This window comes from Amblyomma maculatum, chromosome 6, assembly GCF_055883805.1.
Source record: "Amblyomma maculatum isolate TAMU_Amacu chromosome 6, ASM5588380v1, whole genome shotgun sequence".
Taxonomy (NCBI): Eukaryota; Metazoa; Arthropoda; class Arachnida; order Ixodida; family Ixodidae; genus Amblyomma; species Amblyomma maculatum.
Window position 1 is genome coordinate 51,951,476 of NC_139349.1, and position 23,501 is coordinate 51,974,976.

Sequence of the window (23,501 nt, forward strand, 5' to 3'; positions counted from 1 at the left end):
GGTGGTGCGTGAAGATCGGCGCTCTCTCAACGATTGCTCAATAGCGAGACCACACCGACACTTCCGGCCGGGAATGGATGTAAAGCGCGAAAAGACATGTAGACAGTTCATGCGTGAACAAGATACGTTAGTGGGAGGTCTCTTTGAATGAATGAAAAGGAAAGAAAACTGCTACATTAGTTTTCTTCGTTCCTAAGGGCTTCTTATTTCCATTGATAACGCGGAGAGGCCTAGGACATAATTTGCTCACAGTGACGGCAATTTGAAGTGGGTATACAGTTTCCTAAGTTGTGATATCCTTCCGTTTTGTGGTCTTCACGTTGCCAAAGGTTTCATTCTCTGCTTATAATAGCAGTCGCCTTTGCAACGTTACATGCTACGATGCCGGTCTTAATAAGAAAGGCTACCTTTTATCTTCAACGCTTGAGCCAGCCACAGGGCACTTTCTTCAGCGTTTTTCGTACCAGAGCAGCAGGGAAACAGGACGTCGTGGTGCCTAACGATGCGATGTCCTAATCGGCAGCAGGCTTAGTGCTGAGTGACATTTAATTCCGTAGCTCCTCACAACAACATTGAGAACACTAACGAAATTCCGAGAGCACTGCAGAGTCTGCAGTGGAGAAATGGTAAAGCTCGAGTGTTGCTGCTGCCCACGGTACATCGCGTGCCCTTCTCGAACACAACTTGCGTTCCCCTGAACGTATCAAAGTTCACCGGCGTTGTACAACTGGTTTACAGGAAAGGAAAAGCACAGTATCTGTCACTCGTGGAATTTCGCTGAAACTTCTCGCGGACAAATCTCGCCGACGCAAGATTTTGACACTCATTACATACTTCTGATCACTATCACGCATTTGTCTCATTAGGTCAATAACACATCCCCTTCCGGTTGGCGTGACGTCACACCCCTTGGACGTCGACATTAGTCATATATAGCTACTTCGACGCCCGATCAATTTAACTTTTATATTTTTGGCTCTAATTGATTATTTAATCATAACTAATCATTCTATTGGCATATTTTTCTTCTGCAAGATACTCACTTCATCCTTTATCAATCACAACCATTCGTTTGGTCCTAACTTTCCAAAGGACGACAAAACGGCTGCGGACACGTTCTGTAGACACGTTTTGTACATGCAACCTTGCCGACATAGCTAAGTAATGTTTTCGCATTTTAATAATGAGCAGCACGCTTCGTGTGCGTTTTGTTGAGTTCCCTAACGGATCCCTAACGACCATCCAAATTTTCACGAAGCAACGCCTTCCGCTTTGGGGGCAGTGGTCAAGTGGACCCCACAGCTGGCTCAAAGGAAGTAATGGCCGCGAGATGAATCCCTCAGGTGCACTTATCCTGCAGAAGCACGCTTGCGCGGCAGTAGGCATCACTTCCGCCCTCTGCGCAAGCAGGAAAGCAACGCGTGCCCTGTTCCTACAGCCAAGGACGGCAGAAAGGGGTGGGGACGGGATTGGGGGACGCGAGTGGAGGAGTAGGGAAGGAAGGAATCCCGGATTGCGGGCGGAAGACGTAATTAAAACGGCATTCCGCGGAACGAGCCCAGCGAACCGGGCCGCGGAACCGGCGGCCCAAATGAGTCTCTGTCCGGGCCGGTCACCGAGTAAGAAATCCGCTCATGAATGGCTTCGAGCGCGCTGCCCACGGCCTGCAGATGATCATCTCGGGAAGGGGGGGGAGGAAAGCCGTGCGTCTCGGCATGCTTTCGAGATGAGGTCGGGCGAACTGGTGGGACGCAGGGCGAACAGCCTAAAGAGGCCGGGACGAGTTGACCCTTAGCGAGGACCACCTTCGTGGAATGAATTGACCTACGTCGCGAAACTTTGCTGAGAAGAAGGCTGCTGGGCGCCTCACCCTCCCCCTGCCTTCCTGGATTGCTCCGCTGACTGAGCGAACAGTCGGGTTCACGATGAAGCTTCTGGTTGCCTCGGATGCTTCCAAATGCATGCATCGGCACACCATGGGAAGCGCCCTCTCGAGTCCGCAGCCGATGCCGAAATCCTGGGCCACTCATTATAGGTATAACTGCGTGGAAATCACCGCATCGGTGGTAGCTCTGCAAAGAGGCGGCATGCAACGGAAGAGACGGTCATTTGACGATGTGAGCCCCGTACGGGGACGCTAAAGGCCGCTTCTAAAGGGCTTTAGCTGAGCAGCTGCAACTAACTGGAGGAAGATGATCTCTATAACGAACCTGTTGCGCGCTACCATGCACGTGTTCTAAACAACTAATTTCCAAATAATTTCCGAGAAATGCCTCCTCTGAACGATCGCTACAGAGTTTTAACTACTGCCTTCTATTCTGCTCGTTAAACCCTATTGATCGCAGCGCTATAATTGCGTGACCTTGAAGCTATAGCGCGCAGCGAGAGATGGTCTTCGACAATTGCCACACAGTGATGACAGTTCTGGAGAACAAACAAGCCTCGTTTCGTTATTTATTCCTTTTGATGGTATCCTGCCTACGTGGTAGGCTATGACACTGCATACACTGTTAATTTTTAAGTGAAGTTTTCTCCCTTCTGTTTTTCCGTTAGTTAGTGCGAGGTAGCAAGTGGATAACTTTTCTTGGTTCACTTTCTAGTTTTTTCCTTCTCCCCGCTCACACTCTGGCGTCTTGTTTTCCATGGAGGCGGCACAGTTGTCAGAAAGAGCGCAGCAAGCATGAGCTTCAGGAAGTGTTCGCATTACAACACCACAGCTACACAACGACACGCGTGAAGGATGAACATGCCTGAAATCAAGCTTGCAACTAAAAAAAAAAACTTATTGCACTTTGAGACTACAAAGAATAAAACTTCCAGTGACGCAGTGACACTTGCTACAGCATATTAATGCGGTGGAATGTCTTTTTTTTTTTTTAATAAAGAGTCACTTTTGGAACCTTTGTTACATCTGCGATAAATTTTATGCCAAACCGATGACGATGGAGCCTTCATACGCCGAACAGTTTTCTACCATTCTTCGCTTAAAAGAAGAATATTGTCGTTTAAGAAACAAGAGATAAAAAGATCTGAATGATTCCCGAGAAATTTGCAGGCTTATCGCTTCTTAGAGATCAGCCTTAGGTGGTCGACTACAGCACAATGTGAAAGCGGAAGCAGGGAAACTACGAAACCAAAACACGCCAGAAATTAACACTAAACCAACCAGACCAACTTCCCGCAATGTTGATCCTAATATTCCCTCACTAACATTTTGTTTCACTCGCAGCTCAGTGCGTCACTCAGTTACATGCTGGCCAGATCAGTGTGTTTTGCCGTGCTGCCTCGCCAGTGGTACGTATGAAATATTTCGTGTCTTTTAATTTGTTCCTCTATGTTCCTTGCTGTCAGCTCACGGCTTCTTCAGGGCTTTCACGCTTCGGTTTTTTGGAACTTTGTGCTATGGGTCGCCGCTATTTTTCTTTCCTTCTTAATGGTATGCAATGATTGAAGCGTTCGTAACTAATCAAACGCGATTTGTTTCTGTAAATATTAAGATCTCTAACTGTATTGTGATAAATTTATGCGTTCATTAAAGATCAGTACTAGTCTCACTAATTTTTCCAATTACATTAAGGATTTGCTGACGTATCTAACCTCGAACATTCGCATGTTTGCTGACGATTGTGTAATTTGTCTATCCCTCTCTATCCCTTACTTTTGTCCGTAACTGGAGTAACAATTGCTTTTCCCCCTCCACCATCATCGTGATCCTCTCATCCTTTACTACGTAATCTCCAGCGTTCCCATACAACCAGTTCAATCGTATAATTATTTATAAGTAACATTTGCCAGCGATCTTTTTTGGAGTTTGCGTGTTTTAAGAACATCGGCTAACAGAATATTGCGTTTTTCAAAAACGTTATCTACATCACTCTCATCAGCATGTTAAGTGATTATCCTATTAGTCGTTCGTTCGCCTCACCTTTCCTGAAGATAAATTGCTTCATCTTAGACCAGAATTAGCATAACATTTTTGGTAGCATCATAAAGCTTAACTCCTTAGTTCTCTCAAGACCACTCTAAATCGAGCTTCCAGGACACGCGTATGTTGAATTCTTATGATATCAGTGGATCAACCCTAAAATCACCATCTGGTAGGACATCTTTATCAGTCCGTCGTCGCACGTCAAGCTTATCTTTGTTCCGTAAAATCCATAATAACCCCATGTGCAAAGCACCATATATTCTTCTCACAGCGCACATATCACTCTGAACCAGTCACTATAGCTGCCCGTTGCCCGTCCACTCTAACGCACCCTTACCGCCTGCAATCCTTCTGTGGAAGTCTGAAACGATTTTCCAATCGATGCTTCTGTCGTCACATGCTCATACAAGTTCAATAAATGTATATATGTTCATTTTGGTTCATTTTTGTGCCGTTGAAGCAAATCGATAAGAAAATATCAATAGGCTGGGTAAAAAGCCATCGGCTTGTACGACAAGGGGAAAAATAGCGGAGGGTGACGAGTGGAAAATATGCACAATACGTGACACTGGGTGAAAATAATAGAACTGCGTATTGCAACAAACTAGCGAAAAAAAAAAAAAAGGAAGCAGAATTTTTGAAGTTGGCTAAGAATGAGTGAAGTGACTGAAATGATTTAGGCTGGAGCCAACGTAAGCGCGCACTTCACCAGAGCAGGCCAAGACCGCGTTTCTACGCACGCAGATGAGCACACAAACAGAGCAGCAAACAGGGATCTGTTGAGCAGTAGCGGCAGTGGCGGTGGCGGGGACGGGGGTTCAGCCTTTGGTAAGTTGATTGCCGAAGCCCCTGGAAGAGGAGGGGGAAGGACGCGGAGCGGTTGCCATCAACGCGGAGTCGGAAGCGCGCATCCTCTTCCGCCCTGCTGCTGGAGAAGGGCTCGAACATACAGCCGCACCAGGGCTTCCCCTCGTGCCACGAGGTTTTCTACCGTGTCTTCAGGCCTATAGACCGCGAGTTTTAAAGCCCTCAAAAGTTAGCTGGCGGTCTAACCGAAGAACTCAGTCCGTAATATAAGGAACTTGATCATTCTAGATATTATACAAAAGAAATGTACGTATTATAAATGGAGCACGTTTGGTAGAAAACAATTCACAAAGCTAGGAAAAGATTAAGGAGGTTGACTTCTGACTAACATATCTCAGAGCGCGCATATTTAGCCCTTGGCTCAATGCGTGTTCCTTCAGACCACCACATTTTTGCATTCCTGAAAAAATAGAAAAACAAAAAACAAAAAACAGGCTGCCTGAGCCTTGAGGAATTAAGAAGAACATGCGAGACACGACGTATACATAAATTATAAGTATTTTGCTTCAAGAGACACAGTGACGTTTCGCTAGCTCAGCAGAATCGGTGATTATAAAATTTTCCTACCTCGCACCAATTACTGGTCTGGGAGAGTTGCAGCTGCTGCTAGCAAAACACATTTGTAATTTTAAAGCTCTGTTTTATAAAACTCGTTGGCTGCATAAATTGGAGAAAATGCCTCTTCGCATATAGTGACACGCATAATTAATGTTGTTTCATAGCTCTCATATTCATCATTTTTGCACAGCTATGCCAGCACAGCAGCGCATATGTGAACACGTAGTAACAGCACCGAAGTAAAACTTTCAGCTCGGTTAATTGGCGCTACCCGGTCGGAAAAAAACTACAAAAAACTTTCTGTTGTTACGTCAGAATTTCTGTGCGGTTTTGACAGGAAACTTACTGTGACAACAAAACATTTTGTAGTAACATCAGAATTTTCTGTAGTTATAACAGAAAAAAGTACTACAGGACTACAGGCAACAAAAAAAAAAAACAAAAAACTACAGAACTACAGAAAGGTCTTACATTTACGACAGAAGTACAGAATATCTTGTCGTATTTTTGACACGATTCTGTAGTCTTCTTTTTTTTTTTTCTTTGATTGGGTAATTTCTTTTAGGCAAACACCTTCACGCAGTACGGAAACGTTAACAAGCAAAGCACCAGTTTTTACTTTTCGGGAAGTTGTTAATTAAAGAGTAATAACAACGTTGAAGTGACCTTGCGATCTGTGTAATTTCCTTGTGGAAGCATAGTTACAAGAAGCAAAAAGCTTCAAAATATTAACTCAATGACACCATATAAATCAGATGAACGACAGGCTTTTGACTTCTAGAAACGTTATTGCACATGCTTAGTCCACCATCTCTCTTTCCTGAGCTCCGTCTTTTCGTGCTAAACAACTGCAGAGCCATGAGATTCACTTCAGAAATAGCGAACCAAGACAAACGTACCCATGTCTATTCTGGTTCAGCAACATCCAGTAGAGGGAGAGAGCACTGTAAGCGCGAATCTACGGTATCTTCTTATACAAGTGAGAAAGGTTAAAGGAAGGAAAGGGCGCCATTTGTTTGCCCGCTTCCCTCACTGCGCCCCTGAGAGATCACGGGAGGCGTCCTCCCTGGCCGGGTAGCGAGTGCGCGTACCCATTCTTTGTCGCCTCCCCGCCGACACAGTCGTCGCATCCAATGCGAGCACCGATCTGTTTGTGACAGTATGTTCTGCTCGGCAGAGAAGCGAGTCGGAAGCGCAAAATCCCTGGGCAGTGCGCGTGCGTGTGTGTGCGTGTCAGCGCCACATGAAACGCACGCATGCACCCGCACGCACAGAGGGGAAGTCGGCTTCACAACAGAGCGACTGTTACAGCGGGAAAGCCATCGTAGCGCACGGCTCTTTCTCTTCCTAAACGGTCTGTGAATGCTTACTCCCGGCGTATCCCCAGGGCGGACTAAATCTTCCTCGAGGAAGAGAACGAAAGAAGGACAGCGTTTTTTTTTTTATTCTTGTTTCCAGCTATTGCACCTCTTTTTATTTTTCCCCTCTTCCGACTCCATTCGTGTTCACTCAAGCAAGACACGGAAACGCAGTTTACACTGCCGCCCTTTTTCAGTCTTCCAATGTAAGCTGTATCTTTGCACACAGCTTGTCTGTTCTTACTTCGCCAGGAATGGAGTGCACATAAGCATTGATTAGAGTAGGAGACAGTTTAGTAAACACTTCAAGGAAGCAGCGCAAAGCGCGGAAAAATACAGGAGCAATCACAGCCGATTCACAGCGCTCACTTCTATCTCCTTGAACTGCAGTCTGTTTATATTGCAATAGGGTACATCTTTCTCTTTTCTGGAAGGGGCAAACACGGTAGCCGAAGCTCCGCTCACATTCTTGTTGTCCCGATTACGGGACAGCAAGCTCAGCTCGCCTGTATTAGCAAACAAAGTTTAAGCTCGTGCCTAAACTGAGGGTTACAGGAAGTTTACGGGATGCTTAGGACTTGCATGCAGTATTTCTTTTCAGCACATCCCGTGCCACACGGGACAGTTTACGCGAGCAAGCATCGGTGCGTCCTGTCCAGATGTGCCTCTCCACGCATTGCCTCCACTCTTCCAGGGGTGACTCGGGCCTTTGTTTTTCAGCTTCACTCCCGAATTCGAGAGACCAGTTCCCTAACGTTCCTCCTCCTGCTTCGGGAGTCGGTCACCGGACTCGACCTCGCAGGCGGTTACGCCACCGGTCCGGCCCTTAGTTCAGGATTACGCATCATATAGGATTCGCCCGAACCGTCGCAACGTAGGTTGAGGCAGCGATGGAGGAAAAAAAAGAAAAGAGAACGGAAGCAAAAACTTATGTAGTATTTCTAAGCGCTCCATCGCCCTTCTGAAGCCTTGCAGCGTTGCTGGTACAGCTCATTAATGACGTGGGCGAAGCAGTGACCGTACGGCTTAGTCTTTTGCGCATGCGCACAGAAACTCTTTGTGTCTTGCCCTCTACGCGTATAGTTGGCGTCGCATACCGTAGAGTGCGGAACGGTACCCACGAACAGGGCTAATAGGAACTTACAGACAGGAAGATTGACTAACTGAGTAAGGCATTCAGTTTACGACATTGTGATAAAAGCGAAATGACCGAAGTAAAAAAAAAAAAAAAGGCCGGATTTAACTCCGAGTAAATCGATTATGACTTGCGAAAGCGAACGAGTTGAAGGTCTTTAGTTGGTTTGGTTCTTGGGGAAAAGAAAAACACTGTATCTGTTTCACTTCTCGGGGTACATCTTCAGTTACAATAAATGCCATGCCATTGGAGGTACTACATATGCCCTCGTTCGAATTCTAATAGCGTACTACCCTTTCAACTTGACTAGCAGATGGACGCTGAAGGGGAAGCGAAATAGTATGACGCCACCCCGAGCGCTGTACAAATAACGACTGCGTCGCTATTTCGATAAGAAATCACGTGATTTTTTTTAGACATCATGACGTTAGACAATTTTGCTATGGGTATGGAGTTCTTTTAGTGCATTCGCGCTAAACTTTCATGGTAGCAACGCATGTGAGAAAAGTAAGCACATTAAATGAAGCCTATTGCCGCACATAAGAGCTCACGATCTGTCACTTTGATCGACAACTCGAGTTAAACAGTGAGAGAAAAGAGGTAGCCATGAGAATGTCTCGCCTTCTACGTAATATTTCGCTATACCGACCCACAGGAAGCGCTACGTGAAGTTCTTTTTCTTCTACTTCTGGCACCTATGCAAGAAGGACGGCAAAACGAACGACAGCTTCAACACGTTCAACCCGTGCCCTTCGCGCGTGCATGTGTATGACGAAAAACAGTGGTCGTGGGTGCATGCTTGCTGCGGAGAGAACTGACAGCTCACCAGGAACATAGACGATCCTCTGGAAGCGATGGTACTTGATATCTTTGAAGGTGTAGCTGCAAAGGAACTCCGTCTCTTCGTCCTGGGGCAGTGTGGAGTCCACCACCTCGCTCGTCGTGAAGGCGCGGTACAGGCCGTCTCTCATCTTCGTGGTCATCTGCACGTTGACCAGCAAGGCCTTGTCGTCCGAGTCTGGAAGGAGTCGGTACATCTCCAGGTGCGGCATCGGATACGCGCCGTCCACCTCGCACAGCAGTGTGGCGCGCTCGCTGCTCGACTTGGTGTAGTTGAAGTGGAACGTGGACGGTGGCGCTGCGAGCGATGTGCACAGAGAAGAAAAGGGTTAGCTTGAAAGTGCATACATAAGCCTAAAATGGAAGTTGCTTCACTGAATTATATGAAAGAGCACTGAACAAGCGTAGAGGAGGAGCCAGAGTTCGCAAGTCGAGCCAACGTTAAGACAAGTGGACTCGTCTTCGTCGAAACGTTGGCTCGACTTGCGAACTGAGGCTACCCCCCCCCCTTCCCCCCTTCTACCCATGTACCCATGTTCAGTGCTCCAGTGCTCTTTCATACCTAGCCATCTTCTTTCTCTCCCCCCCCCCCCCCCCCCCCCCCGTTTTGCCCTTCACTGCACTATGTGAGAGCGGTCTCTTTTTTTTTTGGTCAGCTATCTGACAATTCGAAGGATGCAATCGTAGATTCAGACGAGGCGTATATGTGCCAGCGCGCCATCAATTGAAGTGTTTACATTCTTATACTGTAGTAAACAATCCGCAAGGCATGTTCAAGTAAAGCTGTTTTGTTCTATTTACTTCCGCTGACGGGCGTAATACATATGCGCTAGAGCAGAATGCTTATGCTGCGGATGAAAAGGGGCAACAGTTATGTACAACGAAAACAGCAATCTCAAACAAACATTCAAAAACAATCTGTTATTAAGGGGAATCTGTGGGGTTTCTAACAGCTGGAACTGGAAAGGGATCCTAGACGGTGTATAGAAAATAAGTATTCTTGTGGTAAGAGCGCTGTTCCTGCGAACATCCGCCGCCATTGCTTATCGCCGTAATTACTTGACGTGCTTTCCAGATGCACAGATTGCGACACTTGCGGAGCTATGTTATCAAAACTGGATATTGTAGCACGGTCAGCAACACGGAGCTGAGTTGTTTCCATGCGTAAATTTCCAAAGCGGGCTCTATCTCGCTATCAAGACAGCGCCCAAGAAGCTTTCCAGAGAAAATTGCATAAACTTAATACGACAGGCCAACTTTTTTTTTCCTTATTAGCGTCTTGTTCCAGCAGGTCACTATGTTGCGTCGATGCAAGGCGAGCTAACATGACATGAAGCCAAAGCTAATATACAGGCCAAGCTCATGGAAAGGCGCCCTCGACACGTCAGTGGGGTCATGTGCAAGTAATTTAGTTACTGTGACCGTTCGCTACTCATTGAATAAAAGGCAAGGCGAGGCGGAAAGATATTTACGACAGCTTTCAGGCACTAAATTAAATAAGTATAATAATAGAGACGGACAGCGTAAGGGCGCACCGAAACACTACTCATAATCTATGAATGTTTGGCTTGCTTTAGTTTGGTTTATATCGTTTGACTTCTCAAATCTACGCCGGCTAAAAGGGGCACAAGGCTAAGGATCAATCTCGGTCATCTGGGGTTCTTTAACGTGCGCTAACACCGCACGGCACACGGGCGCCCAGGCGTTCCGCCTCCGCTTTAGACGCCCCCACCACGGCCGGGATCGAACCCGCGTCTTCGAGATCAGTGATCGAACACCCTCACCACTGAGCCACTGCAGCGGGGTGAAATTCATTCATTCGTTAATCAAAGGTCTCCAAGGAACATTACATGAAGGATATGGGCTAACAAGGTATTAAAACGAATACAGAAGTCCTTTGATTTCAGTTTTAGAGTAACCAGGTCTGATGAAGCTTCGGCTGGAAGGTCAGAGCTATTCTGAGCAAAAAAGACGTAATATGTTTCTGTGCGGGATTTCTCAAGGTAGACGGCTAAACTGTTCCTGGCTGCTATAAAAAGCTTAACTGCTGTAGGATCCTCGGATTTTGGGAATACTAAAAAAAAAAAAAAAAGAAAGAAACGGCACTATAATAGCAAAAAAGGACTATAGAAAAAAAAGTGTGTGTGTGTGTGTGTGTGTGTGTGTGTGTGTGTGTGTGTGTGTGTGTGTGTGTGTGTGTGTGTGTGTGTGTGTGTGTGTGTGTGTGTGTGTGTGTGTGTGTGTGTGTGTGTGTGTGTGTGTGTGTGTGTGTGTGTGTGTGTGTGTGTGTGTGTGTGTGTGTGTGTGTGTGTGTGTGCGTGTGCGTGTGTGTGTGGAAAGGGGGGGGGGTAGAAGGTAAAAAGTACCCAAAAATATTGCGAAAAAAGTATTCAGATGTTTTCTCAAGACAACATCTTTTAATGGCATCATCCCGATACGACATATCAGGGAAGAGCCTGACACTTGCGCTTGTCATACCGAGTGGAATTTTCTTTTTGCAGATCAAAGCTGAGCGGGACAGATATGGAAGACATCCCTTATCGGAATTTTGCTTCATCGGCAACTTCTCGGCTCTTTGTGGAGAAGATGCCAAGAGCCAGGTACGTTCTCAACTCAAACATATGAAAAATGCAGGTTTTTCTAACGCTGATTAGGTGCTGCCGTGCGTAGCAAGGGAAGCTGGAGAAGCTCGAAGCAATTTCTCGTTTGTCTGTTGAAAGAAAAAATAATAATAATAATAAAGAACAAAGTAAAGCAACTTTCACCGATTCAAGGGTGAAGCGAGATAGGCGATACTTCAAGGAACATCGCCCCGACACAAGGGACCCCGCGGCAACGCAGCCGCGATTTTCGCTTCGAGGACACGAAAAAAAGGAAAGCGGAAATGTTTATATAGATTTTTTTTTTTCCCCGCCATATCCTCTGGTACAGGCGCAGACGCGCCGCAGCCGCCTCCGCCAGACACGCGTTATCAATAACCGCGGTCTCATCGCCGCTAAGGACGGTACGCCACGCGACACAAAGACAGGCCTGTCGCTGCCGTCGGGACCAGGTTAGGTAGCTACGGGCGAGCATAAAACACACCACCCACCGCAGCAGCAGCGCTGACTTCGGCGGAGAAAGAATAACAAGGGGGCAAAAAGAGGAAGGCGCCGGAAAAAGAAGCCAACAGCAATGACGCCATTTTCTCTCGTTTCTCGGCAAAAACGGGAGAAAAAAAAAAAACGAAAAGGAAAAAGATGCTTGGGGGAGGGGGAGATGGCTTGAGGCCCTGCGAGTGGCTGCTGCCATGCTGTTGCTCCGCGGAGTGAAATAATAAAGAGAAAGAAAGATGGAAGGATAGGAGGAGGGAGTGGCTGGAAAGGCGTGAGTCTCCAAGAATCGCGCTCGAGAGACCAAGGTGCGACGCGGGAAGCTGCCAGGCTGGCCGGTCGATAACCTGTTTGCTCAGACAGCGGCCAGAGGAAGCAAGCGTAGGCTTCCCGTAGCTATGGGAGCCGGTATTCACACCTGTGATGCCTAGCTCCTGCCCACCCATTCTCGCCAAGCACTGGTCGTAACAGCGGGCGCCGGCTACGTGCTGGAGTCCGCCACGTTGGCTCTTCGCTTTCGTCGCTATAAGCTTCGCTGCGCTCAGCTGCAAGCGCGTTTCTTTTGAGGCGTACACGTTTGATGCGTGAAGTTAAACAAGTAAGAATTAAATCCCGTTTGCAGGAATGAAAACATTATCACAATGAACCTTTCAACTGGTGAGTAGTTGGCAGAAGCAATGCTCAGCGGTGAAAGTTACTTTTAAAAATTAAAAGTGAAAATTAATGTAGGCACTAAATTATTCCTGCAACCTTCGAATTCTGTCTGCTTTTACTGAATCGAGGTAACTGATATCGAACAAGGTTGACGACTGGGCGAGTCGGTAAGGGTTCATATTTAACCAGCCAAAGGACGAGGCACGGGAAAGAAGAGGACAGGACAAGGCTGGACTATCAACTGAATGTTTATCGAACGGAAGAAAGCAACGAAGACTCCTTCCGAAAAGCACGCACACAACCTAACCGGTGGAATGGCAGGAAATTGAGAAGAAGATGAAAAAGAAAATTCAAAGCCAATTCAAAGTCAAGGCCTAACTAACGACTTTTCTAATAGAGCAAATTCCTTACAATGAAGGCTAACTGATGCCTTAGCCACACACTTGTCCTCAGCTTTAGCAATGTAATATGCTTCAACCAACTCTCTACAGAATTGATTACCATTGCTGTAACTGATATCATTTACGTCAAGGTTATGACCGCTGAAAAATCAGAGGCACGAAAGCAGATTCATTAATGGCCCGATTCCCCTCTTGAAGCAACTCGAATGACTGCGATCCTATACTTAACTTTTTGAATTTTCCCTCATAGGAGGTCCTTTGACGGTTCCTACCTTGGTACCCTCTTCTGTAGAATTTCGTCCATACATTTTTCACATGCACCGCATCAAGACAAATAAACACAAACTCATTTGAGTACAGGAGGCAGGGCCTAGCACGCCATTTATTGTAAGCTGAATTGAAGGTGGGTTTTAGACATTTAATTGAGAGCAAAAATGTCACAGCGAGTGAGAGAGAAAAAATTTGCTATGGAACATCAAGCCTGGCGTTATGACCCTAGAATACTGATGCGCTTAATTAACCTGGTCTTCCTTGTAGCAGTTCAACAACGAAATTGGCAGGTTTTCAGCGGGGAACCATGCAACGATAAAGAAAAATTAGTTGTGGTTTAACTCTGGTTAACCCTAGTTGAATTGCGATAGCAACGACAGAAGCTTCTTTTGCCTGCTATATTATTCCCCTATCACGCCCTATCAGTGTAAGGTGCAAAAATTGGGGACACTTAAGCTCATCCTTTAAGAGTATGACGCGAGAGCGTAAGCTACCAGCCCACATATAAATGAGAAGGGTTCAATGCTGCTGAATGTAAGGCGAAAGCATTAACTGACGGTGAGCTAGCGCTGTTGTTCTTCTTTTATTCATCATCTTCATCTTCTTCGGCTGTTCAAGGTGAAACGTGTTGTTGTTGTTGAAAACTGTTATTGTCCAACAGAGAAGGACCACACCGCCTGGGCCGCTCTGTCTCACCCCCCTTTAAGGGGGAGGGGACTTAGCGGCCCAGCCGCACGGGATGGTCGCATTAGATGCTGGCCGGTTTGGTTTCGCCGGCGGCCTCTGCTGCCAGTTGGACGGCGGTGAGTTGGAGCTCAGGGTCCGAGCTTCGCAATAAGGCTTCCCAGGCTTCCCTACTGCTAACGTTTTGCGCCCTGCCTGGGGAGTAAGCGCACTCCCAAATTATATGGTCGAGGGTTCCTCTCGCCCCACACTTTTACATTTATCGTCCTCGCAGTCCGATCGGATGTGTTTATTTAGTACTGGGTTTGGGTATACTCCAGTCTGCAGGCGTCTCCACGCCATAGCCTGACCTCTATTTAACGCCGTTTTTGGTGGGGGGAAACGCCTCCGGCATTGCCTGTAGTGTTCTGTAATGTCTTGATACGAAATTAATCGCCCTTCTCTATTATGTTCTGCCTGAGCCGAGCCATCCTGTACAGCTCGGAGGTAGAGATCTCGAGCTGCACTGTGGGCCGCCTCGTTACCGCTGACAGATTCGTGCGCCGGGGTCCAGATGATGTTGATCGTCCTATCAATCACTCCTTGTGTTAAAATTTTGGTGGTGAGGTGAAACGTGAACGTCCTTCCCAGCACGACGCAACGGGCCGAAACCTAGCGCAGTATTGCTATCGCAATAAAACCTCACGTACATGTAGCGTAACCGCGCCTAGCTGTTGTTGCCTCTATTAGCGCCATAAATGTGGTCGCATTTAAATTGCCACTCAGCATAATAGCAGTCCTCAACATAACATATATCGAAGTCTATCAGTACCTAATGGCTGTTCGATTTCTCAAACCGTAGGCGCGCAAAGACGCGCCATATTACGATCGAAGAATCGGCTTTTGGTAGACTCTGAGCAAGGTAAGTCTGCGGTTAGCTGTTTTCCGCCGAATACGAAAACAGTTTTTGCTTTACCATGTCTCCAGCCGAGCAGGTCTCAGCTATATGTGGGCGCTCGCGGCTGTGCTTATTTTGATACTGGCCCCGCGTTTCTAGAAAAGTTGGCCTACCGTGGCCCCCTATACCCGGCTCAGCGTTACTCGGCCTAAGTGCTCCAGGGAGCGTGTCCCGAATACTTCATTCGACAACACGTGCGGCGCAGTTTCAGCGGCCTCTCTCTGACCATCCCCTCAGAGAATGAGCAGCAGCAGAGGCGGGATGCTTTCGCTCCAACGAGATGGCGGGGCGGCTTTTAAGCATGCGGCCAATGTTCGGCGCTATTGGTACGCGTACCCCATTTTTCCACCGGTGGCATGTCTGATCGGGCTGATGAAGAAATAATGGACGAAGACCACGATTGGCTCTCGTGGCCACTGCATTGTGTCTGCTTTGTTCCAAAAGGCTGACATGCGGAGTACAGGAAAACTGATTGACCTAATTGATGAGCCGATATAGGCTTCGGCAAACGCGTAAAATTTCAGTCACTGTACTGAATAGTTTAAAGCATGCGCTACTAGATGTTTATCTTGAACCTAATTGAACAGAAACTTTCTTTACTCTTACTTTTATCTCTATCCTAGGCAGCACAAACCATTTGCCCAATATTGGTGCTATGTTGGTAATATTATACGGCCTAACGTTGGACCAATGCATTGCCAACAGACTACCAACATTGATGCGATGGTTTGTGCCACCGGTGTCTCGCGCTATCCTCGCGGGTATGTGGCACGGTCTACCTACTTCAGGAGCATATATATATATATATATAGTCACGGCGCCCCAAAGGAGTACTGGTTTAGTTGCCCCGGACTCCAATGTGCCATGTTAAACTTAGAGAAATGCCATTTATAGACGACAGGCGGATCGATAAGAAGGCTGTACAAGATTATAATGGCTCGCCTATTGCGGAACTCTGCAGAAATTGAGCATGTAGCACAGGTCGTTAATGCAAGCAAACCTGTGGTTGAGTGTCCTGATCGATATATGTCGGCTAGCTAGGAACTGACAAGCTCATGATTCTACTCTCTTCGCAATAACGACCGTGTCACTCTTATACACTGATTTTCAGCTGAGTGCCTTCTGTGAATGAAGTATTTACTTTTAATGTTTCAATTAAGTGACTCTTTTTTATGTGGCAACGAATTATACAGGCCTCGTCCAGCCGAAATACAGTCGCCGTCACCGTAACCAATAATTGAGAACTGTAACCCACAAACATGTCGAAAAAAAAAAAACGCAATTCAACAAAATAAACTAACCACCACTGTAGTTCGAATCCATGCTCTTTGCATAACAGACAGGTGCGTAGCGCATAAGCCACGGCAGTTTTTGTTACGGTTTTCATAGTTTTTTTTTTTGCATAGGCCCCGAAATATCGTTGGTACCTAATGCGTTATCGAGGTACCTAGTGAACGCATTGTGCGCGTATGACGCACTAAGGTGTGTTTGCGAAGTGTACCGATATCAAAAAACAATTATTTTTAATTAGGATTTCTAATAATTAAACAATGCAAAATCCAATCACGGAATGAAAAGGAGTTTTTAAAGTCGCTATCTCGTATACTTTTGAGACGTGAGAGCAGCTGCATTACTTTTCGAGAATTACGCGATATTCAAGGATTGAAATATACAGGGGCTGTAGGTAACGCATGCAAAGTGTTTTTGCGCTAGCGTTCAAACTGATTGTGTAATCGACGATTAAACCTCGAGCTTCTGCTCACAGCACTAAAGGACTGCGGTTAAACTCAGTAATGACGTCAAGGACGGTATTACTTTCTATTTTCGTTACCTTCGCCCCCATCGTTTTCTTTTCTGATGCCACTAAACAACGTTTCTAGAGCTTTGCTTTCATTAGCGTTATTTTTACCTCTGAAAAAGAAACGTTTTTATGCGGAAAATGTACTGGTACAGTCAATGCTGCCATCACGTGCTCCCCGCCCGTCGCTGTGCTGTGCGGAGAAGCCTGATAGCAGTTGTGGCTTTAATAGCTATTTGCTCTGCTATTTCAAATCCTAGCGCTAAGATATTTCGCACGCTTAAATTGCAAGCTATGATGGTTCAACCTCTAGAAACTTATCGAAATCTAAAGCCGTTGCAGTTTCAGACCTGTGTGACACACCGTCATCCAACTTCTGCGTATACTATGCAGGCCTTTACAAGGTCATAAGGAATACCGTCTTCGTTTTCAATTGGGAGATACCTGATACCGCGATCAGGATTAAGCGGAAAATCTTTCTTAAGTGTCCTTCAGAGGACGTACGTTGTAAGTGGCGATTTATTAAATAAATATCAAAAACAAAAAAATATGTTCGCCAGCCCCGGTATCTGTTATCTTATATCTGAAGCGCCTGAACTGTGGCTGCGGAAATAAAGTCCCAGGGTCCGTATTGCGAGTTCGTGTCGCTATCGAAAGTGTCGCTATCTCCCGACCTCGAACATCTAATTGGTGGACACACTGTAACCGGATGTTCCAGTTTCGGTGTTTCGATCACTGAGGAGACTCGAAGTTGGGGAGATAGCGACGCTTTCAATAACACCTCGCCTATACATCGATCATTCCTAACTACTCAGAGCCACAAATGGCGGTATGCGAAATAATTGAAAGCCCCAATGAGCGAAAATTTGTGTCGGCCTGTCTGTCTGTATGTCAGAAAAATCGCGAGCGTGGTCTGGCCGGCGGCAGGTGACATGACCAGATTGGTAGGCGGTTTTCGTGACGTCATGATAACACATGCCACGGTCGAATATGCAGTAGCTACCAATATTGGCAGCACGTATGAGTTGGAAATCGGACCTACTGCGACCCTTGGATCTTTAGTAAGACGGTACTGCTAGGCCGTATACAGGAATGTTCGTAAGGCTTGTTTAAAGCGAAAATTTATGCCTATGTCACTCCTGGCAACTTGGGCAGCGTAAGCACGATCCTCCTCACGAGCGTGCGTCCGGCCAATTTGCCAAGCGACGGGGCTGATCAATAACTAGTCGGCTGAAACATGACTCAGCACTTTACAAAGCAGCGTAATGTAAGGTGTAGAGTTCGTACAAATATTACGCATAGCCGTGACTCAAAGTCATAATAATGAGTCAGTCATAATGAAACGTATCATGACTGAATCATAAAAGAACACAACGTAAAGCAAGATAGTGATTTCGCATTCTCGCGTAGCAGCAGCGTTAAGTGCACCTGCATATTCACACGTGTGTAGCCCGGAACGGTAATTCTGTGCGAATTTTAATGTCACGACTTTTCGTCAGCCATCCGACACGCTAAGCTTTCCTCCATCGTCTTAGCGTGTAAACTAATTTGCTTATAATTACACTATGCGTGACTTAGTTCCACTTTTCTTGTTTTAGTAGAGCGGCAGTGCGCTTGAGAGGATAAGTGAGCAGAAGAACAAGATCGCTTCGCGGCGAGTAACATTAAAGTACAAGACCTCGTGTTCAAGTTCCTCGGCGAGTAATTTTTCTGGCACTTTTCGATTGGAAGCACTTTTCGGTATGCCTTCATCAATCATTTAAAGCCACGCTCAGGTTCAGCTTCTGGCCTCATCTGCATAACTAATGCAAAAGCCGCCGCGTATTCTCTGTTCTCTTAAGAAAAGTGACGCTCGGAAGCACTTCCGATAGTGTTTGTATCGCTAAAAGCTTCTTCTCTTCAGTCCTGGTTGCTTCGTAAATTTTATTTGCATTTTTATTTCGTGCTTAAGCGACGTTTATTGCTACTCACGTTCCCGTCATTACAAAACACGGAACTCTTGATTAATGCTCATGTTATGAGAAAATAATACAGACAAAATTTTACCGTCCATGATCGAATCAGAATTAAAGAGGGCGCTTTTGAAAACTGCTCCGCAGCGCTTGAAACATGGATTAATATGAAACAGGCATTTAATTGCTCAAATTTAAAACTTCTCAATTCATCATGGAAGCCACAGTAATATTATCATGCTGAGTATATAAAAAGAGGCCTGCAGTGCTTTGTAAGTAATCACATTCACTGATATAATATTAAGGCACAATCGGAAATAACTAAGCGGCAGCGAACAGGTCCGCAAATCAACTACGCACTCATTCACAGATACTGGGTGGGCTGTGCAGAGTGCATTTTTAATTATTGTCAATAAGGCTACGTTAATTTTGCTGGTAACGAAAAAAAAAAAAACTATTTAAATGTAGAATATTAATCATGATGCTTTGAAAGTAGCTTAGACGGTCCATGATTGTCTCTACGTTTTTCCGGCTCTTTGTTTACTCCAATCAAAGAAATCTTGCACTAAATCTTTGTCAAGGCCTCAACGTGCTAAAAATGCTACATTTAGAAAAGAAAACAACGGCCTGGTTGTGTGACTCTGGAACAGTGACATCTTTATTATTCTTGTTATATTAATTGTTCAAGTTCATCAGATTAAAAATGTACGCGTTATCACTTTCAATTACTGCAAATTTGTGCTCATTATTACTTTGCTGCCGACTTTGTTAGCGTACAGTTGCAACAGTACTGGCAGGATTATCACACTGTACGTGTATATATGGGGATCGCGGCCTTTGCAACTCGAGAAGGGCTCCGTCGATCTTGATAACCAGCACGAAAAATCTTTCCGTCGCAGGTGTTCGGAGCATCGAAATGGAGTCGTTTTTGTGTGCTGTTAATTTGAAGCTACTACTTCGTGACGAAAAATCAGCAGGTCTTTTCTTGTTCGAGATACATGATGAGTAATAATGCGTACAACAGCCCTGTGAACATCCTTAAATATATGAATTACATAACAGTGTCAGAAAACGAGCAGAAAGTTATTTCTATGAGGCAAAAACTCGTTGGGAAGCGTGGAAACGCGACGCGCCATGAAAATATCAGGCCCTAACCGCATATACCAATAACCAGCAACTTCTTCCAGCCGGTTAGTTTAGTAATCATCGTTGCCAAACTTACAGGAACGAGATTTCCAATAGAACGCACTTTAGATAGTGTTGCGGGCCACGAACGAACAAGCAGGCCATCAAAGCCACACCTGTGACTCTTTCAGAGGAGTGTATGGCAGACAAATAAAAATAAAAAACGGCAAAATGCAGCAAAAAAAAAAAAGCTAAAACCCGCCTATTTTTTCGGTTCGATAAGATAAGCATAGAGCTGACATCCACCAAAAATATTGAGAGCAAGAAAAACAGACGAGCATCGAACGCGGTTGGTAGTGGAAGTTTTGACAAAGTTCGTGTGGCATGTTGGTGCAGGAAAAAAGTAACGAAGAGGGAAAGAAAGTAAGGGGGGGGGGGGGGGCAGCGCCGCTGCTGACATACAGGAGCTAAAACACCAGCGGGCCAAAATGGTACGTCCAGTATCACGAAATTACGGGCACTATAGAAAGGGAAAGAGTAGAGTGGGGTGATGGTGGGGGAACGTGGTATGAATAAGCCAATAGCAGGAACGAAGAGAGAGAGAAAAAAAGAAAAACACGTGAGGAATAAGCGAAACGACCTTAGTCGACGAGGACAGCGTCACATTCATTTAGTGTCGATTGATCAGCGCCACTAATGAACACGGGGCTGCTTCGAGCTACGTGCGTGCATATTTTGGTTCTGCGGGGTCCCTTCTCCGGTGCTGCCGCGTGACTGCCCGGCCCGTTACGAACGGAGCTCGGGGAGGAGAGGAAGAAGCCTGAGATATAATAAATGCGAGCCCTGAGGCACTGTTTAACATGCACTCGTACTACGGCCGCGGAAAGTATACGAGGTGAAGAAGCCAGGAAGGGAGAGAGGAAGGGGGGGGGGGGGGGGGTAGAAAGGAAAGAGAGCAAGATATAGAACGGGAGGCGACCGAAAGATTGAACAAAGTTGAGTCAATATCGCCTTTCGGCAAGAAGCGAAGCTTAAAAGTAAAAGGAGGTTGTGGGGCAAGAGAAGCAGAAAGAGGAGGCGATCAGGAAAGCGGGAAGAGGTTTAGAGAAACGACGAAGGAAAGCGAAACAATAAAAGAGAACTTAATAACGTGAAGGTGACGTCGGCAGAGAAAAATAAAAGGGAACGTGGGGAAAGAAGTCACGATGAAGTGCGTGTATTCCCGCAAGCGCTCTTCGAACAAGGCACAACGAACCGATAACACGGGTAGAGGGTCATAAAGGTCTTAATCGAATCGAGGCCGGCAGCAGCTACGACAACAACGGCGACGAGTGCCTTGAGAGGGTGGGTAGAAAAAAAAAGAAAAAAAAAGGGGGGGTGTTCCAGGAACACGCGCGGAAGAATCAAACATAAGCAACCAGCGAGAGAAAGAAAGCTGGTGCGAAAAAAAAAAAAAAGAAATCCAAGCTAGCATTGGGGCTTCGACGTCGTCCTCTTTTGTGTCCGGCGCGCTGGCTTCATTTGCCAGGCGGACACGTCCACACTTGATAACACAGAAAGAGCTCCGACGAGGGCGGAGAAGGCGGCGTCACCCGACGCCTTTCCCAGTGGGCAACATCGGCCCGAGAGATACAGCGTACAAGGAACGAGTAACGACCTTTCCTCTCCACACGCGCGCAGCTTTCTCAGCCTCACGCACTCCCGACGCTAACGACTTCAAGTCGGCCCCCAGTGCGTTGGATCGGCCGATTTATGAGCAGCATTTGGCGTCGCGCGCCTGGGGAATGCGCCTTGACACGAGTGGTCTGTCGTCGAATGCATTTTGCTGCTGCTCCTCCCAGACCACTGCGGGCGGGGAAAGAAGAGAAGGAAGCGGATTTGCGACACATCGGTGGCGCTAATTGACAATGCTCGCGAAGGAAACACAAAAACGTACTGATAGAAACGGCAGGACGAAACGTTGAAGCCCTATCTGTTAGCCCAGAGGGCTTTCGCAACAAAGGAGCGTTGGGAAATAACCGCTGGGAGATAGTTTTTTGACCAACGCCGCTGATGCGTGCAGGAGAGGGGGCAAAGGGGGCAAGAGCAGATATGGTGGGGGCGTACAAATGAGAAAATGCGCTCAGCTACTCTGCGGGGTGAGTGCGTAAACACGTACGCTCGTAAGCGCGAAGCAGCCGACGGCACAACCGGTTATCTTCACTGTATCGCTCAGTGTAGGTCATTTTTATCCTGGGTATCATAGGCTGCCATGCATGAGCGCAGTAATTCGCGAAACTGAGAGAAAAAGATAAATTCTGCCGTGGCGCGACATCTTTCGCAAGCATGGAAGAACTCAACTAGTCCCTGATCTGTTTTGTCTTATTTTGTCTGAGCCCATATACATAACAGGTGTCATACTATTTCAATAATATATACAATTATGATCAACATTCAAGCACTTGGGGCACATCTTGAACCCCCCCCCCCCCCCCCCCCCTTTTTTCTTTCTTTTGTTTTCTTGTTCGAAGCTTTCATTTTACAAGGCTCGATGGATTTTCTGTGCAAATAGGCCAACAAATACATACTCCTTGAGAAGTGCGCTGCCGCGTTTTTCGTGATAAGCTGGCATGTGCGAGAATTTAAGGTTTCTGACGAAATGTGGGTGTTTCCCGCGCTTTCGATTCACAGAAAGCGAATGCTCGTGCGTGCTGAACGAAGGATGTCGAAATCCCATCGGTTGCAATGCAGGTTGTAACGTGTGTTGCGGACACGGTACAAGGAATAGTTTTGCGAGATGGCTGCGCACATGCAGCGAGGTTATCGATTGTTTCACATGTGTTACGTACTGGTCGTGACAGGCATGTATTTACTGCTGTCTTGAGAAAGCAGTTGTGGCAGTGATCGTAGCGTTTTCAGAGCGGCTCGCCTTTACTTCCTCGATGCAGCCGTATGCGACGCAATAATAATAAAAAAAAGGGGAACACTTAAGTTCCGTCTTTAGAGGTAAGACGTGACAGCAATAATGGAGCCTATGAATACCTTCTTTCTCTTGCAGATCCTCGATGATGCACACCAACCATTCACGGAAATGCGCGTTGATACCAGCTTTAACCGCTATTTCCTTGATCAGTGCATTCCTTAATCAGTGCATCTCTAACTTTACGCATGATCTTCATATAGTCGTGAGCTGTCGCACTATACCAGACATGACAGGACATAGTTCTAGAGCCCCGCTTTAGCTGTTCGTATATTGTTCACGAATATAGATAATTTCTCTGCTGTAATTATTATGCTGAGAAGAAAAGAATGGCTGCGTATTTGACGCGAGATATGAAGGTTCCGGGTTCGATTCCCGTGACATCCAGCCTGAAATTATTTTCAGTGAAATTCATTTATTTTTGAATGTCGCTATTGCCAGTGAGATGCGAATTATTTTTGCCTATTTACCTGGGGGACTATCCATCTTTCTACGCTTTGCGGATATGGGAACACACGAGAAACAATGTTCTTTCTGTAAATGTAGTAAAAGCGAGAGTGAAAACAAAATAGCAGCTCTGGCTAGATGCTTTGAACGTTACTGCTCAAAGCCGAAGCTGAGTGAGTGAGTGAGTGAGTGAGTGAGTGAGTGAGTGAGTGAGTGAGTGAGTGAGTGAGTGAGTGAGTGAGTGAGTGAGTGAGTGAGTGAGTGAGTGAGTGGGTGAGTGAGTGAGTGAGTGAGTGAGTGAGTGAGTGAGTGAGTGAGTGAGTGAGTGAGTGAGTGAGTGAGTGAGTGAGTGAGTGAGTGAGTGAGTGAGTGAGTGAGTGAGTGAGTGAGTGAGTGAGTGAGTGTGAGTGAGTGAGTGTACAAAGAACTGCGATGTTTGAGGCACATAAGAACTAAGGAAAAAATATAACCAGGACAATAAATAATTGACACCCTC

The 23,501-nt window shown here is 46.3% G+C and overlaps 1 protein-coding gene across 4 annotated transcripts in view; it reads right to left on the reverse strand.

Annotated features, from left to right (window-relative positions):
- LOC146185731 (uncharacterized) overlaps positions 1-23,501 on the reverse strand; it is a 624,411-nt gene that overhangs the window by 102,842 nt on the left and 498,068 nt on the right. For all 4 annotated transcript variants that reach the window (XM_084606656.1, XM_084606657.1, XM_084606654.1 and 1 more), the window contains one exon: positions 8,673-8,984. In XM_084606656.1, the coding sequence (XP_084462782.1) occupies positions 8,673-8,984 (312 nt within the window). The remainder of the gene's footprint in view (positions 1-8,672; positions 8,985-23,501) is intronic.